This window comes from Phascolarctos cinereus, unplaced genomic scaffold (genome assembly GCF_003287225.1).
Source record: "Phascolarctos cinereus isolate Bilbo 61053 unplaced genomic scaffold, phaCin_HiC Scaffold_5;HRSCAF=322, whole genome shotgun sequence".
Classification (NCBI taxonomy): Eukaryota; Metazoa; Chordata; class Mammalia; order Diprotodontia; family Phascolarctidae; genus Phascolarctos; species Phascolarctos cinereus.
In genome coordinates, this window is record NW_027555958.1 from 124,932,419 (window position 1) to 124,948,241 (window position 15,823).

A 15,823-nucleotide genomic window follows, 5' to 3' on the forward strand; every position below is an offset into this window, starting at 1 on the left:
CCCCTTAATCTTAATTCCTTCCTCTGAGACTACTCCCAATTTATCTTGTACATATCTTGTTTGTATCAAGTTGCTTGTTGTCTCCTCTCATTAGACCATGAGCTCCTTGAGAGCCAGGACTGTTTTTGCCTTTCTTTGAATCTCCAGTGCTTAGCATAGTGCCTAGTACATAGCAGGTGCTTAATAAATGCTAGGTGATTGACTCTACTCCAAACTTGCTTCCATTTTCTTTTTCCAAAGAGAATGACCTTTGAACTAAGAGGCAAAACATAAATGGTTAACAGGGCATAGAAATCCAAGATAAATTAAATGATCAGGCAACACCTAGCTGTCTTCAATAAGTTCAAGTCAATAGACCCAGGTGAAGTACATCCTAGAGCAGTGGTGTCAAAACCTGTGACCCTCAGACTGCGTGCCACCCACAACACTCCCAAGTGGGGCTTGAACCAGATTAAAATGTAATTGTGAAATATTTAACAAAACAAATAAAAAATAGATAGTGTCAATATGTATATTTTAAGCCAATATGCACTCTACTGATATGAAAGCTGAATTAGACACCCCATTTCTATTAGAGTTAGACACTAGAGAACCCAAATAACCAGGAGACGTAATTGTTGTGTTGTTGGTGGTGATCTTGCAGAATGAGAGTAATGCTGCATCATTGGTGGGGAAAATGAGAGGGTAAATGTCTTGCATCAAAAAAAAAAAGTAAGAAGTTGGAGACTACAAATTATAGACCAGTAATCTTGATTATTCTAGCATTTGAAAAATTCTAGAATTGATGATCAATATGAGTACTTAGAAAAGGGAACAGTGATCTCTAAAAGGCATGACCTCACTAAGCACAAGCAATTCTAGACCACAAGTATTTAGGTTTTTGACTGGTTAACTACATTGTAGATTAAGAGAATGTTCTATCCATTGTCCTCTTAGATTTTAACAAGGCATTTGACAAAGTGTCTTAGGCTTGGGGATAAAGTGGAGAGATTCAGGCTGGTTGATAGCACATTCAGGTGCATCTGAAAGTGATAATATAACAAGATAGAAATAACTATTAATGGGCCAGGTGCTTATTTGGAGTGGTTCTCTAAGGGAGTGCCCCTGAAGAGCTGCCTGCTGTTAAAGATCTTTATCAGTGCATTGGATGAAAAGCCATAGATGGTATGTATGTCAAATTACAGGTGACACAAAGCCTAGAAAAATGGCTAAGAAGTCAAATAACATTCAGGCTCCAAAAAAGACTTGCCAGGTTATCATAATGGACCAAATCAAATAATACAACATTGAATAGGGATCACTGTAAAATAGTTATACTTGAGATCCAAACACCAACCCCATATATGCAATGTGGGGAAAAACAAGCTAGAAAATATTTCCTGTTTAAAAAAAAATCTGGGAATTTTACTGCAGTGCAGGCTCGATATGAGTTAAAAGTCTGACATGGTAGCTAAAAATGTTAATGCTCTTATAGATTACATTATGAAAGGTGTAGCATCCAAAATGAAAAAGGTACTAGTTGTGGAACTGTACTCTGTCCTGGTGAGATTAGGTGAAGTAGTAGACGAAGCTCTGGACCAGAGCCAGGAAGATCTAAATTCAACTCCTATCTCATGTAAGAGCTGTGTGACCCTAGGCAAGTCATTTAACTTCTAAGTGAAGTTACCCAATTTATAAAATGAGAATAATAATAGCACCTACCTCCTGGTATTGTTGTGAAGATAAAATAAGAATGCTCATGAAGCACTTTGTAAACCTTAAAGAATTATACAAATACTAGCTATTATTATTATTATAGCTATAGTGCTCCATTCAGTTATTAACATGACAATTTACAAGTCATGTGACCTGGACAAACTATAGAATTATAATTTAATCACAACCTTTCTGGGACTCCATTTTTTCACTTCTAAAAGTAAAATAACACTTAAACAACCTGCCTCACAAGATTGCTGTAAGGATATTATATGGTATGCATGGTGTCCCAAAAGTCTTACTGTAGTTTTAAGCTAATAAAACTCTAAATGACAAAGCATTATATAATTATACAAATTGAACAATTTGGGAGTGTGATGGGTGTGTGTGTGTGTGGGTCTGTGGGTGGGTGTGTGTTTATAGATTGATAAGATCCAAAGTTAATAGGGACTTCAGAGACAATCTGGTCCAAAACTCTTAATTTTACAGATAAAGCCCAGAGAAGTCAAATAACTTGCCCAGGATCGACACTGTAAAACATCAGAGACAGATATTTGAAAGCAGGTTCTTTTGATTGCAAACTAATTTTTATTAATAATTTAGCTCATTCACTTCTATAAGACATTTTTTAAAAGATTATTTCAAGGGACAGCTAGGTGGTACAGTGGATAGAGTTCCAGCCCTGGAGTCAGGAGGACTTGAATTCAAATCTGGCCTCAGGGACATGATAGTCACTAGCTGTGTGACCTTGGGCAAGTCACTTAATCTCAACTGCCTCACCAAAAAAAAAAGAAAGAAAAAGAAAAGATTATTTCAAATATAAAATATATCTATAGTAGTTGGATGTTGAAATTAGATTGAGACTTGAATTGGGCAACGTTGAGCCATTAAGGCAGGTAGTTGGGCAAAATATTTGCTTTTCGACTCTTCCCTCAGACTCACACAAACATCCTGAATCAGTTTTGAGAGGTATGAGAAACAACTTTTGGCTAGACTGCTGTCTAGTTTCAAGTACTGTCTAAAAAATTCTGGATTTTCCATCAGCTTAATAAATACAGATTTCTTGCCTGTCAAATTAAAGCCACATGTAAACTGGGTTAAGACTAAGAAAATTTTGTGTTCTCCTTACCTAGTCACAGAGGAGCTAGGGTGGCACAGTAGGTAGAGCAATTGACCTTAAATTAAGAAGACCTGAGTTCAAATCCTGCCTCAAACATTTGCTACCTATGTGACTCTGGGTAAGTCATTTAACCTCTGTCTGTCTAGGTTTTCTCAACTGTCACAGAGGGATAATAGTAGCACCTGCCCCACAGGATTGTTGTTGTGAGGATTAAATGAGATAATATTTGTAAAGTACTCAGCACAGTGCCTGACATATAGTAGGTCCTCAATAAGTGTTTGTTTCCTTCCTTCCTTCGAAGTACATATAATAGAGGGTCTCCTGGGAGTGAGTGAACCCCAACCACATCACTTTTCAATTTTGATTCCAAGAAAGAGTACTGTTGTAACATTTTAATCCTTCTGTATCTCTTGTGGGTTCCCCTATAGCTTTAGAAAAGGATGAGGAAGGAGGGATATAGATAAAGGGAAAGAGATTGATGAAATTTCCAGGTGCAGAAACTCTGATACTATTTCAGCACCCTAGTTCTTCAAGCCTTACTATTTGAACCTCTAAGAACTGCCAGGGTGATTGGCACAGTGGTACTAAACATGATGCATTTTTCCGTTTTAGTATGGTTGGGGTGGGGGAGGGAGGGTAGGAACAAGAGGCCCTTTAGTTCCACAGTGACTTTCAGGGCAGCTATGACATTTCCTTATCAGAGACTGAAATATAAAGGGCAAAACACTCTTTTTTTTTCCTGGGATTGTAGTAACTCAGGCTTGATGCTCATATAGATCATACTAGATAGGTGAGACTCCTTTCAACTCTAGAATTTCTCTTGGAGAAAAATTATTTACTTGGTTTCTTATTTATCTATTTATTTTATTTCCTACCCTCCAAAAAAGTTTTCATGTTATAAAATTATACAAAAAATGCTTTATAATATCCATAACATTGCAATCCTATTGTGTTTTAAGATTCACATGAAGCAAACACAAAAGTGAAGATTAGGTCAAGAATATGTCTATCTTATTTCAGATCATCCAAAAACCTTTTGAAAAGTCCTTTTAAAAGACTTTTTAAATCACTGAGATGTAGAAAAGGTGAAATTTTATTTTTAAAAAATGGGAATACCTTGAGGAAATTTTAGTTTTGTTTTTGAAAAGTTCTTCCAATTAAATCTTCTAGCTATTTATTCTAAACAGTGATTTTTAAACATTGCTTGCCTCTTCCTTCACATAATAGCTGCATGCACACTTCTCCTTTTCTTACTGAGAAACAAAGCTAAAACATTTATCCTAAATAAATCCCAATAAAGACCCAGAGACAGCTGCTGTAGATCATAATGTCAAATTGCAACCACCTCCCTCTAGTTGTTTTCAGACAACAAAATCAGAAGGCACTGAAGCCACAAGAAAAGAAACTCAAAGGTACAAGTCAATTGAGCACATGTTCAGAATTGCTCCTATTGAAGGTCTGATTTTCAAGCACAAAGCTGATTTACAACATTTTTTGTGCTAAGTTCAAAACATCCTTGTATGTAATTTTCTTGAACCACAACATACTAACAGAGTAATTTCTGAATTGGAAAGCACAAAATTGCTAGAATTCCATCCTGTCACATGGACACATGGAGAGAAGGGCCTCTGTGGCATGAGTAAAAGGATGGGAACTCTGGTTAAAAATGGAAGCTAGTAATACTAAATAGTTGTTTCTGCCAATGAATTGTCCCATTAACCTGGAAAGATCACAGAATGTCTCTTGAGCCATGAATTCCCACCTGTGGGTGGCTAATGCTTGGTAGACCCATAGTCTGAAGTCTCTGCTTACTGAAATAAGAGGACAGAAATGCTGCAAACACACAAAGCATGTTATATTCTGACTAATTCATATATCCTATGTACCTGACTTCATTGGCCCTTCAAAAATAATAAGACTTAGACCATTCCAATAAGTGCAACATTTTTAGGCACGTTGGAGGAGGGAAAGGAAGAGGAAGAAGGGAGAAGAGAGAGCACTAATAATTATTTTAAGGAGCTGCAATCATGTTTATGTGGCATACTAAAGAAAGGCACAAACATTTGTATATATTTTTTAATATTTATATTATGAAAATAACAGCAAGGTTCACTGGAGGTTGTTAACAGGTTTGCAAACCAGCATTTTAAAACCATGTCATTCAGGTTACAGAGTAAAATATTTGTCTACATAGGACAGCCAACTATGTTAGTCCACTGCCAACGACCCTGTCCAAACAGTTGTCAGTAACGGAATTTGGCTTCCAGTTCAGGGCTTTAATTAGTGGTAGGAAATTTACTTCCCTCTAAAATCCTGGAATGGAACAAGGAGAATTGACATCCAGAGACAACCAATTCCTTCCTCTCCATAAAAAGAGGCAGAACTTTTGCAATGTACTCTTACAAGAACAGAACTAGCCACAGGCTCATCATCTGAAAGTCTCTGGATTCTGAAAATGAAGGCCTTTGGGAAGGTAGAGGTTGGAGAGGGGATGTTTTTGCTAAAGGAGTTGGTTAGATATTTATCTTTTCAGTCTAACATACAACTTTTTCCTTGCATGTTTCTGAAACAGTGCTTGTGGTTTAATTGTTATTAATTTGGAGAAACATATACACTTCGTCGTTAGCCCCTAACCCTCATACACAGACCTGTTTCTCATCTCTACTATTTCATATAGATAAAGAGTTAAGTACTTCATTACTTGCACTAATGCAACTTAATTCAAAGGTCTTTTACCTTTGGTCATGTTTTATAAGAATTAGATTTTAATATTTCTTTAAAATTATATATCCCATATTGAAAATTCAGTGTAAATTCAGATATTCTGGGAGTCAGTAGACCCAAGTTCTGTCCCGACTCTCTAAATGACTAGCTATGGTACTATAAGCAAGTCACTTACCTGCCTAGACCCCATTTTCATAAACTGCAAAATGAAGGCTATTGAATTAGATTGTCTCTAAAGTTCTTTCCTTCTCCAACATCATGTTTAAAAAACAAAACTGGCTAACAATGACTAAGTTAGTAAATGTGCTGAGAAATATACTAAACTTTGCCCAACCACCAAATAATCTTTAATCCGGACATATTCTGTTTTACAAGAAATTATCAATCTCCTATTCTCTGGGGCAAAAACAGTTCTAGGTCTTTAAATGAGTGAATAAATATCTAGAAAAGTGGATTTTGGTGGAGAATCATAAAATTTTATGAATTAAAGTGACCTAGAGTTGCCAGTGCAAAGTCTTCTACTTTCTGGGAAGATTACACCACAGATAGATTAAAATTTTATTTTCCTAAAACCCCAAGTAATAAAGTACCCAGCATAGATAAGATGCAACACAATGGATAATCCATTTAAGGGGCTTAACAATGGCTGCTGACTTTTGCTGTTGTTGTTATAAATTGGATTTGGTTTTGTTTTTTTCCAGTCCTTTCTGACTCTTCCATACCCCATTTGGGGTTTTCTTTTGCAGATACTGGAGGAGTTTGCCATTTACATTTTATGAATGAATGAACTCCAGTTCATTTTACAGATGAGCGAATTGGAGCAAGCAGGATTTAGTGGCTTGTCCAGGATCACACAGCTAGTGTCTGAGGCCAGATTTGAACTCAGATTTTCCTGACTCCAGGCCTGGGGCTCTACCCACTGTACTACCTAGCTGCACTGATCTTATAACTAGCTCAAATCCTCAGTTTCAGTACCTAGTGGAAATGAAGAGCCATTTTCGGTATAGAATCACAGAAATATCAGTCAGTGTTTCTTTCAGAACACATTTGATTTCATTCTATTTTTAGGCATTCCAAACAGATGCTCTGCCTTTCTTGCTAGGTTGTTTTAAGGATAGGTGAGATTAACTGATTATTATATTATAACCTTAAAGTTAAAACATAAAACTCTCTTGCTTCAGTATAAATGCCTTCTATCATACTCCATCTCCTTATCCTTAACTGTCCTCTATGTACCAGCCATCCAAATGTTTTAAAGTCTGTGATGCCAAATGTAATATATCAATTGCATTGGCTTGAGGCCAGTCTGGTGTAATAATGGGACATTGGACTTAGCATCAGGAAAAGCTGGGTTCAAATCCTACCTCTAACCCATTCCAACTGGTCTCTCTGTTCCTCACACATGACACTACAACATAGGCAGCTACATGGCATAATGGATAGAGAGCTGGACTTGAAGTCAAGAAGACCTGAATTCAAATCCAACCTCAGACATTTACTAGGTACATGACCTTGGGTAAGTCACTTAAACTTCTGACTACCTGAGTTTCCTGAGATGGGATAATAGTAAAATGGAGATAATAATAGTATCTACTTCCCAGGCTTGTTGTGAGGATAAAATTAGATGATATTTGTAAAGCACTTTGCAAATATTAAACCCCTATACCATCATCTTCATCTTCATCATCTCCTATCTCCATGCCTTTGCACTGGCCTTCCCTGATGCCTGCAAGATTCTTTCCTTAACTTTGCCTCAGAGAATACCTCTTTTCCTTCAAGATATGGCTTGATTAATATCTTCTACACAAACCTTTTTTGATCCTCCCAAGAAGCCCTCCTATTTTGTATTTATTTCAAATTATTATCTTTCTAATTATTCTGCATATATATTTATATATGTACTTATTGTGTCCCCCATTAGAATGTAAACTCCTTGTGAGTAAGGATTATAGCATTGTTTGTATTTATACTCCCAGTATCATACAGCCTGCACATAATAGATACCTAATAGATGCTCATTGGTTGATTGATTGCTATATATCAGCTCTGTAACTATAAGCATTTCACTGAGCCTGTCTTCATTCACAAAAACATTAATAATACTAATACACACTAATAATATTTATGCCTAACAACACCATTGATAGTAATACCCATACCTACTTCAAAGGAGATGGAAGGATCAAAAGATATAGCAGATAAAGTATTTTGCAAACCTTACAAGTGTTATATATGCATGAACTATATTATCACAAATTAGTCAACTCATCCTCTTCAGAAAAAAAATCAATGTCCATCAAAACTTACAGGTTTAGAGACTGTGTAAGAGCTCCACAGTGGCATACGGATTTCTTGACTAAATCCGCTCACGTAGTCATGCTGGTGAAGGAGACAATACTTTTTGCTTTCTTGTGTAATCCTGGGCCTCCCATAGGGTAAATTTTCTTGCACCGTTTCTATTTCTAAAGCATGAAAACAATTTCAGGTTTTATATGTGTTCAGACATCACTGTTAGAAGAAAAGTATATTCAAGAAGAGAAAACTCCCAGACCAGAAAATGAAAAAATGCACCCTGGTTTGTGTGGGATTTTTAACCAAATGCCATCAAAAGAGACTGTATAATGATTCAAATTAGTCCAAAAGATAATGGTCAACAAGTTTATAATACACAAAAGTACACTTTGTTTCTCTGTGTGAAATCACATCTAAAGCACTCTAGAGGATCAAAGAATTAGAGATGTTTCTCCCACTTTTTTCTTAGATTGGCTTCCTCAATTAACTCATTCTAACCAGCCAGCCAATCAACAGGTTAGCTCAGTGCTTAAAATGTCTGTAGCACCATACTTCTCAGATCGGCTTTCCTCTTGTGCATTCTTATTTACGCTACAAATAACAGTGTTCAAAATGAGAACTTGATAAACTCATAAAATCCCATTAAGGCAGAGCTAGAATGGACCTTAGAGATCATCTCCTCCAACCGCACTCATTTTACAAAGGAGGAAACTAAAGCTCAGGGAAATTAAGTGACTTATACTAGGTTAGTTCATATTAAAATATAAAGCATTTGAGGTCAGAAGGACCTCAAATCAAATCCAGCCTCAGATACTTACTAGCTGTTAGACCCTGGGCAAGTTACTTAACCCTGATTGCCTCCAATAAAAGTTTTAATATTTACAATGAAACCCCAATGTTATGAATCATCTTACTGTATTTGTGTAATTGGACACTGGCCTAGGGAGTTAGAGGAACTGTATTCTAGCCCCAGTTCTTGCCTTAACTAGTTATATAATCTTGAAGAGATCACTTAGCTTCTCTCAGCCTCAGCTTCCTCATCCATACTGGCTCTCAATGCCAATGCAACTGAGATATTGCATTTGGTTTTTCAGACTTTAAAGCATTTGGCTAGTAGATAGAGGATAGTTAGAGTATGATACAATGTATTTACACTGAAGTAGAAAAGATTTATGATTTTGAAGCACTTCAAGGATGTAATGTTTCCAATTATTTGATCTATTACCATAGGAGACAGTGAGAGTATTAGCCAAGATGATGAACTCAGGTCCCTTTCAGCTATCAAATTTTATTATTTGATATTACTTTCTAGTATATATGAATGATGTAAATAAAATATATGGATACCCTGAAGCAATTCTACAGAGTAGTTTAGAATGAATTTCCATCAGATTAGACTGCAGAGGTTCTTGTGATTAAGAAGATGAGAGAATAAGGTACAATAGGGAAAGAGATTTCTGAGAAATGGAATGTCAGACAGGACCTGAGAGAACAATTCAGGTACTAACATCAGGAGACAGAATGAAAAGATCCTAAAGCCCAGCAGTTAAAATCCTACCTCTGATGTTTACCACCTGTATGACCTTGGGCAAGCCACTTAATCTGAGCCTCATTTCTTCATCTGTAAAATAAGGAAGTTTGACCTAACCATCTCTAAGTTTCCATGTAGCTCTAGATCTATGATCCTACGGTCTCTAAGTTCCCTTCAGCTCTGAACTCTATAATCCTATAGATATTTGGTATAGGTTGGCATAATAGAGGTCTAGTACAATATTGTGGAGAGTATAATTGGCCTCTAAGTAAGCATCATGTCATTATTTCCTGGGTAATGTATTAGCAAGCAGAAGAAGCAATCAGAATTAGAAGAGATTAGAGGAGGAATTCACAAAAGCCAAGGGAATGTAAGACAAAGTAGATGAAGTCACTGTAATGGTAAAGTGTAAGAAATGAAGATTACATGGTAATCAGCTTCACAGATGGGAAAGAGGGAGAAGTCAAAGGGATTTCAGTGATCTCTAGCAATTAACTAAATTGTATTATACAAGTCTATTTTTAATAGGGAGGTGCCAGATCTCAGTACTCTGCCATCATCACACTTTATCTGGAATGCTGCACTTAGTTCCAGGACGCACAATTTAAGAGGAATAGTGATAATTTGAAGAATATCCAGAGGAATGGGGTTGGTGAGGGTCCTTCAATGCATTTCATATGAGTTAAAGGAACTGACATGTTTATCCTGGAGAAGAAAAGACTCTGAAAACATATAATAGCTGCCTTCAAAAATCTGAAGGTCTGTCAGGTGAAGGAAGGATTAGATTTATTCTTTTTGGCCGATGAGTTTAGAATCAGGAGAAAATGAGTGGGAGCTGCAAAGAGGAAAGGCAGGCTTTATGTCATAAAATTAATATCAATAATTTACATCAAAAGAGCTCTGATTTCACTGATGTGGGTACTCCCTCCACTAAAACAGATTACAAGATAGTTTCAACTTCCTGAGTTCACCTGGCCTCAGAAACTTAATAGCTGTGTGATCCAAAGCAAGCCACTTAACCTTGTCTGCCTCAGTTTCCTCATCTGTAAAATGAGCTGGAGAAGGAAATGGCAAACTACTCGAGGATCATTTCCAAGAAAACCCCAAATGGGGTCATGAGAGTTGGACATGACTGAAACAACTTAACAACAACAATAACAACAACATAGATATAGATGATATAGATATACAGCCTAGAATTAATGGAGTTTTCAATAAAATCATGGAACAAAAAAATTTACTGGGCCTAAACAGAAAATACGATAGGCATCCACACTACTTCCTGCCCATCTCCAAACAGTGCTACCTGAACTCTGGCCATCATTCCTTATCTTCCCTCTCTAGAGCCTTGGACATTGTATAACATACATATACACATATGTATGTGTGTATATTCTTACAGACACCCCTGTATAAACACAAACATATGTATATCAAGAAGGAACCCATGTTCTTGCTTGCTTCCAAGCTTGCTTCTAGGAAAAGACACCCTGCATTCCCTTACCACAAGGGAGTAGCCATTTTCCATTGTCTCCCTGACTCTATCTTTGCACACCGCACTGACTCTTACCAATTGTGTACAATGGACAGTTCCATCACAGGTAATTATAAATGTGCCTGTCATAATAGTGAAAGGATTAGTAAATTCATAGTTCAAAAATGAGCCTGGGAGATGAGAGAGAAGGTGCCAAATTTTGATCGCAGGGGTTGTTGGCTGATTCTGATAAACTGCAAGACAGTAATAACCAAGCAACTATTACTACTCAAATAAAATCTAACCAATATAAACACAAAAGCCAATTACATGTTGTGGCTATTAAATCACCCCTTTTTGTTTTCTATTAGCCTACCTTCTTCTGCTGTAAGATTTAGATTTTGGTTCATCTCTTCCTCTGCATTCTGTAAAAAGAAATAAATGACAATAATATAAGAGATTTTTCTTGCGTCAAAAGTATGAAGCTATTTCTAGTCACCCTATAAATCAGTCTATTTAAAAACAAAGCACATGGACTGTCTTCGGCCATCCAGTGAAATCTTCCTTTTTATACCTGACAATTTTGCCACAACTACCACTTAAAAGTTTGGCTGCTCTGACTGGTGGCTGTCTTCCAAATAACAGCCAGAATGCTGTGCTCTGAAAAACAGCCCCCCACATAAGACAGCAGCAAAAAGAAAGAGGTGTTATAAAGTGTTCATGGTTTGTCCTAAGATAACAGGATTAAAATAAAATGGAGATATTCAATTAGGTAAAATAAAATTTCTTTTGACAGTCCTTGAAGATTCAAATCCAAGATAGTTCATGATAAAAAAAAATTTTACCTCTTTTAACAGGACAAAATATGGAAATTAATTCTTAAACTTTGTCAAATCAAATCTATTGATATATATATTTTTTTCTTTTTACTGAACCTGTTGTATCATCAGAGCAGAGACTTTCTCTATGAAGAAAAATCAGCACTTTCTCCACAATTTAGGGTCTTAGAAAGTTGTCCAGAACACTGACAGACCTGACTTGCCTCAGGTAACACAGCCAATAGCTAGTAGAGGCTGAATTTGAATCCAGGTCTTCTTAACTCCAAGTCCAGCCCTTTAACCATGACACCAAACTTCCTGCACTGTCACATAATTCATAAGACTTGCAAAAACTTGCAAAAAAAACTATAAAAACAAGAAAGAATAGAATTTTAGTTTAAAATGAGGGGTATTGGGTTCTAAGCTAGTTTACTAAAAGACAGTGATTGTCTATAAAAGCCATCCTTTGAACATAATGTGGAATAGCCTACCTAAGATAGGACTATGGGTTACATGACCTTCATTAAAGACCTCTATCATATCTATGCAGTAAGATGAAAAGAATACTGGACTTGGCATCAGAAAATATGGGCTTGAGTTGTGGTTCAGGAACTCACTTGCTATATAATCCAAAGCAAAGTACTCAACTTTTCTGAACCCAAGTTTACTCATCTCTAAATTGGGTATACACTACTTGTACCACCTACCTCATAGGCTTGTTGGGAGGGAAATGTTTTGTGAACCTTGAAGTGCTATATAAATGTGAGTTATCTGTGGCTATTATTGGTATCATTTACCTGATCTAGCGCAGCACACGAACAATCTAAATGATGTGTGGGCTCTGGATTAACAAAGGGGCAAGAAGAAAGAGTGGACACTTCTTTGGGGTATGATGGAACATAGAAAGGCTGCTTCAAAAGATGGTTTAGACTTCCATGAGTTCCATTGTTTGGTGCTGGTTGAATGCGTAAGAGATCTGTTTTTAAAAATACACATGATTATTATGCTAAAAGCTATTATATATAAAAATATATATACACACTTGTATACACACATACATGTTTAAATGACTTTTTTAAATTGATGGCAACAATTCTTATATTTAGTGCACTCATTCACAGTTCACTGAACTATTTCCTTTCACAAATACTGTTCTACTACAAATATTTATTGTACAGGTCCCACCACCACCAGGTGCCCCCAACTTGTCCTGATAACCCCATCACCTTCTGCTGTCAAAGAATCTGAATGGTCCTTGTGAGTTGTGGAAGTAAAATCAAGCAGACTTGTAACTTTCTCAGCTAATGTGCATACTTGCAGCAGCAGTGGAATCAGTTTATTTATCTCAGAGCAGTAGCAATTAAATTGAACAGCTGGGGAAACTCAAGATAATTTGCTATATACACTATTCTGAAAATAGCCAAGGTTTCCTTGAGATAACTTACTGTCTTCTATTTTGTAACATTCCTTCACATAAATATTTAATCCAAAGTAATCCTGAGAGTATTTTTACAGTGCATAAGTTATTTTATCCTGTCTGTCACTCAGAATTCTTAGAGACCAGCAAGACTACTTATAAACACATATATACAAACATAAATAAATGTGAATTTGATAGACTGATCCTAAACACATGAACTTTTTTTCTTCAATAAATTGAACCATAAATAAGACAATTTTTAGGGCCTCTATTTGGCCCACTGCAATTATGATTAAAAAGACTTTATAGCACACATAAAAAAAGCACTGAAGTGGGTATAATTGCTATTATCCTTAATGAGAGAAATTAATATTTTACTACTATACTAATAACTATAAATTAATTAAATTAATATTATAATATTAATTAATTAAATTAATACATTGATAATTAACTTGTGATCCATCCTTCTCCTCCTACTTCAGTTAAGAGCCCACTCCCAAAAAGATCGGTCAGTCTTTGAAGTGTATGACAGAGTGATAAGAGTACTCCTAACCCCCAAGGCACATGCTAATTAACTAGGGACCCCACCCACCCCTGAAACTTTGTTTCTATCTAGAGAACAAACAGAATCCAGTCTGGGAGAGTCGTTTGCCTGGGGGAAGGAACTACTGTCCTAGATTTCCTCCATTTGAGTTTAGGGCAACCCAGCTCCCAACTGAGAAAACTAGCCGGAGAGGTCCAGATGAAAATGGCTTCCCCTGACCAGATACCTTGAGGCTGCTGAGTCTCAAGATGAAGCCATGTTCTCAGCAGGAGGAGCTGAAGACTTCTAGCCCACCTCCTCACTAAATGTGCACCAATCAGGGTTGAGTTTCACTTGTCAAGGGAGTTCCCTGTCTGAAGGAACACACCTGATTTAAGGTGTTGTAAAGTCTTCCTTTTGGTTTAAGTCTCCCTTTTGGGAGACAGAACCCAACAGAAACCATTGACCATCAATTTATTGATTACTGGCTAGCCTAATTAATAAATTTATTAGTTATCTGGAAAGTGTGTTTCAGGGGTTTTATTCACATATTTACTTTATTGAAGTTTTCTAATATAACACTACATACTTCATAAATCAAAAGGTTATTTGTTTTTAAACTCTTAATACAGCATTTTATTTTTCTACATCTTTAAGGAAAATGATACTTAAAAATGCAAAAAAAAAAGACTTAAACTTATGTCATTATATCATCACCAAAGTCTATTGAGCATGCTAATCAATTGTAACTGTAACAATCACCCCAGAGATGGATAAGTATGGTCCCAATAGGGTAGAGATTGGGCAGAAGACATTGCAAAGTTCAGTTGGGGGAAATCACAACATAACATAACATAACATAACATAACATAACATAACATAACATAACATAACATAACATAACATAACATAACATAACATAACATAACATAACATAACAGGTACCATGGCATAGCAGAGAGATGTCTGGCCTCAAAGACAAGACCTGGATTGAAGTCTCATGTCTAACATGGCCCTGGGCAAATCACTTGAAGTCTCAGTGCCCCCAAGCAAGTCTTTAAGGCTAAAATTTTCAGAAAAGTTCTGATCTGCATTGGCAAAGGGAAGTTTCCTCACCTTGAGCTGTTTACACCAAAGAAATGGGGGGTGGAGGGGGAGTCACAGTATGAAGGGATTTATCTTGCCAACTAACTTTTCCCTTGCATATATACATATGCATACCTCTATAAGACACCAGGGAAAAGAAAGAAAATGCACAAGGTCTGTAGGATGGCATAGTGTAGTGCCACTCCTCCCCATTCTCTCACACACACCCCAAATGATAAACCCTTGAGCTCTAAACCTAAAAAGGATGTTGTAGGGGGGGCAGAGTAATATTACCATTATTTGCAGAGTGGGGGGGGAATAATCCAGGTTAAGTAACTTGACCAGGGTCACATAGCTAGTACCTGAAACCAGATTTGAACTCAGGTCCTCTTGACTCTATCCATTGTACCATCTAGCTGTCCCTAAAATTACCATTATAATGAGTATGTTTCAGGGTTTTTTTTAACTTTTCAAGATTGTATTTTGACCAAAAAATTGTATAGTTCATATTAATAATTCCTGGTATGGCAAAATCAATTACCTATATTTGTTGAACTATATCTACATTCTAATGAATCAAAAGATAATTAAGGAAAATACCTACACATACATATTAGACTGAATTTCATTGAATATGAGGGCAAATAATTCCAAACTCATTACCTGACTGGTATTTTATTTTTATTTTTAATTTCTTTTTTAATTCCAATCTGTAATTTCATAAAACTGCTGATATCGCAATTCCTTCTGCTCCGGCAAATTGTAACTACTCTGTGACTTAAATTTTTAAAGTTTCCTGGATCACTCAAAATGATTTGCCCTTGGTAACACAGCCAAGTACAGTCAGTGGAAGGACCTCCACCCAGACATTCCAGAGCCTAGGGTCAACCCTCTATTTGCTAAGTCATGTTGCTTCTTACTCTGACTAGATAAGTGATTTAGAATGGCTTTTGAGCAAGAATCAGGGCAATGAAACCCTATTCTTTTAGGGCCTCTTTATTTTGATAACTGGAAATATCTGTCCAAATATCATTTTCCCCTCACTATTTTAGAAGCTTTGGATCTGCTTATATTATAAATTTTAATGAATGCTATAGATATTCCCTAAGACTCTGCTCTGGGCTCCTTTTTTCTCCC

The 15,823-nt window shown here is 36.4% G+C and overlaps 1 protein-coding gene across 1 annotated transcript in view; it reads right to left on the reverse strand.

Annotated features, from left to right (window-relative positions):
• Positions 1 to 15,823, reverse strand: part of ENPP3 (ectonucleotide pyrophosphatase/phosphodiesterase 3) — a 119,155-nt gene that overhangs the window by 21,315 nt on the left and 82,017 nt on the right. The window contains 3 exon segments of the mRNA XM_078155130.1: positions 7,847 to 8,001; positions 11,213 to 11,261; positions 12,452 to 12,630. Coding sequence (XP_078011256.1) covers positions 7,847 to 8,001; positions 11,213 to 11,261; positions 12,452 to 12,630 — 383 coding nt within the window.